At 49.1% G+C, this 2,346-nt stretch overlaps 1 protein-coding gene across 1 annotated transcript; it reads right to left on the bottom strand.

Annotated features, from left to right (window-relative positions):
- Window positions 1-873: 873 nt before the first annotated feature.
- Window positions 874-2,117, bottom strand: LOC114257907 (uncharacterized). The gene is made up of 2 exons (XM_028197729.2): window positions 2,002-2,117; window positions 874-1,910 (listed from the first exon to the last, which is right to left on the bottom strand). The coding sequence occupies exons 1-2, from the start codon at window positions 2,008-2,010 to the stop codon at window positions 1,287-1,289; spliced, it is 633 nt and encodes a 210-aa protein (XP_028053530.2). The 5' UTR covers window positions 2,011-2,117; the 3' UTR covers window positions 874-1,286.
- Between the last annotated feature and the right edge of the window lie 229 nt (window positions 2,118-2,346).

The following is a 2,346-nucleotide window of genomic DNA, read 5'->3' on the forward strand; positions in this document are numbered from 1 at the left end:
AAACTAGGGGCAAATTGGGAAGGACCCTACAAGATCACTGGTCTGGCTGGCAAGGGGGCTTACCATTTGGAGGATCTAGAGGGAAGAGCTATACCCCGGCCATGGAATGCGGCCAACTTGAAATTGTATTATTTTTAAGCTTTACTTTCCTCTTTTTGTAAGGCAATTTTTTGGCTTGCAAAGCAGAATGCAATTCTTTTTGTCAAAATTATAGAAGTAATTTTGCTTTAGTACATGGATTCTTGTTTTAATGTTTAGAACCGAGATGGTGTACTCCGGTTGGAAGAGTTGGTGTTTTGTCCAACTTAGGATTCCCAACCGAGATGGTGTACTCCGGTTGGAAGAGTTGGTGTTTTGTCCAACTTAGGATTCCCAACCGAGATGGTGTACTCCGTTGGAAGAGTTGGTGTTTTGTCCAACTTAGGATTCCAAACCGAGATGGTGTACTCCGGTTGGAAGAGTTGGTGTTTTGTCCAACTTAGGATTCCCTACCGAGATGGTGTACTCCGGTTGGAAGAGTTGGTGTTTTGTCCAACTTAGGATTCCCAACCGAGATGGTGTACTCCGGTTGGAAGAGTTGGTGTTTTGTCCAACTTAGGATTCCCAACCGAGATGGTGTACTCCGGTTGGAAGAGTTGGTGTTTTGTCCAACTTAGGATTCCAAACCGAGATGGTGTACTCCGGTTGGAAGAGTTGGTGTTTTGTCCAACTTAGGATTCCCTACCGAGATGGTGTACTCCGGTTGGAAGAGTTGGTGTTTTGTCCAACTTAGGATTCCCAACCGAGATGGTGTACTCCGGTTAGAAGAGTTGGTGTTTTGTCCAACTTAGGATTCCCAACCGAGATGGTGTACTCCGGTTGGAAGAGTTGGTGTTTTGTCCAACTTTGGATTCCCAACCGAGATGAAGTACTCCGGTTGGAAGAGTTGGTGTTCTGTCCAACTTGGGATTCCCAACCGTGATGAAGTACTCCGGTTGGAAGAGTTGGCGTCTTGTCCAACATGGTATCTTGTCCAAACTTAGCTACAACCGAGGTGGGTATTTCGGTGCATGAATTTGTTTTGTTATGCTCAAATTGCTTCGACCGTGTTATGGACTCCGGTCGACAAAGTGTTCCAATGATAAGTTATACCGAGATAGTTTGCTGAAGATGGAATGGATTACTACCGGACAAACACTTGGCGAAAATTCAAAATTTTTCATTGATAAAGAAATTCATTACAAGAGGTGGGGACAGAGCCCGGTTACATCAAAAGTATTGAAAGCAAAAATGCAAAGAAAAGAAAACTAAACCAGGGGGGATAGATTGGTGAATTCATCCTCGGCAGTCTCAAGGTTGGTGGTTGGGCTCGCTTCTTGGGCACCGGGCTCAACTTGACCGGGCTGCACTTCCACTACGGCGTCTTCAGCCTCCGAATCTGTCTCATCACTTCCTTCTTCAAGCCCCTCCTCGGCCTCCGCTTGAAGCGCACTGAATACATCATTTGCATATGGCACGAGGTAGACCGGTAGTGAAGCTTTGGGAGGATTGGCAAAAACGTCGGTGTCGGAGCCCTGGCCGAGCTGTTCGCAAGCGGATTTCCAGCCAGCCTTGAAGTATATGTCTTGTGTTGCAAAGACTTGCTTCTTGTAATTCATCTCGGCCTCGTTGAAACCCGCGTTGTTGGCAGCCCGGCAAGCCTTCTTCTTTGCCTTCTTCAAAGTGTCCACCTCGGCCTGGAGCTCGTTTTGTTTTTTCTCGGCTGCATTCAGTTGACCGAGCAGCCTGTTATTGTCATGGTTGGCCATCTCGAGAGAAGCTTTAGCCCGGCCGAGCTCGGCTTGAAGGCTTTCAACATGGCTGGCAGTGTCGTTGGCTTTCTGCCTAAGCCGGTGGATGCGCTCCAAGACCAAATGTTGTTTCTGAATGGCCTGCACAAAGAAGCAAAGTACATCAGAAACGGGACCGAGCAAGAAGGACCGAGCAAACACTTGTGAAATGTTAAAAAGAACGCCGACTTACCCTGGCCATGGACTTCACGGAAGATTTTACCAGCCGGGTGTCAGGGACGTGGTCACTGCCTACCACGTCGCCCGGTAGGAGAAATGCTTTGGAGAGATCGAAGGCAAGCAAATGTTCTTTGTCTGCCTTGATCGAAGCAGTCGCCGGGATGTCCTGTCCCCGGTGCTTCAGCTGAGGACGCCAAGCGGGCACGGGAGCAGGAGTTTCAGCAGGATGTTCGGTTGTCAGCTCGGTGACGAGCTCGGCGGAGGGATCTGCCCTTGGTCTTTTTCCAGCCCGGCGCGCTTCTCTGGCAGATTGCACGGCAGCTGGAGCTGGAGATGCAAGGGCTACGACGGCTGCACT

The sequence above is a fragment of the Camellia sinensis genome, chromosome 12, assembly GCF_055761805.1.
Source record: "Camellia sinensis isolate YWXY chromosome 12, ASM5576180v1, whole genome shotgun sequence".
NCBI classification, from domain to species: domain Eukaryota; kingdom Viridiplantae; phylum Streptophyta; class Magnoliopsida; order Ericales; family Theaceae; genus Camellia; species Camellia sinensis.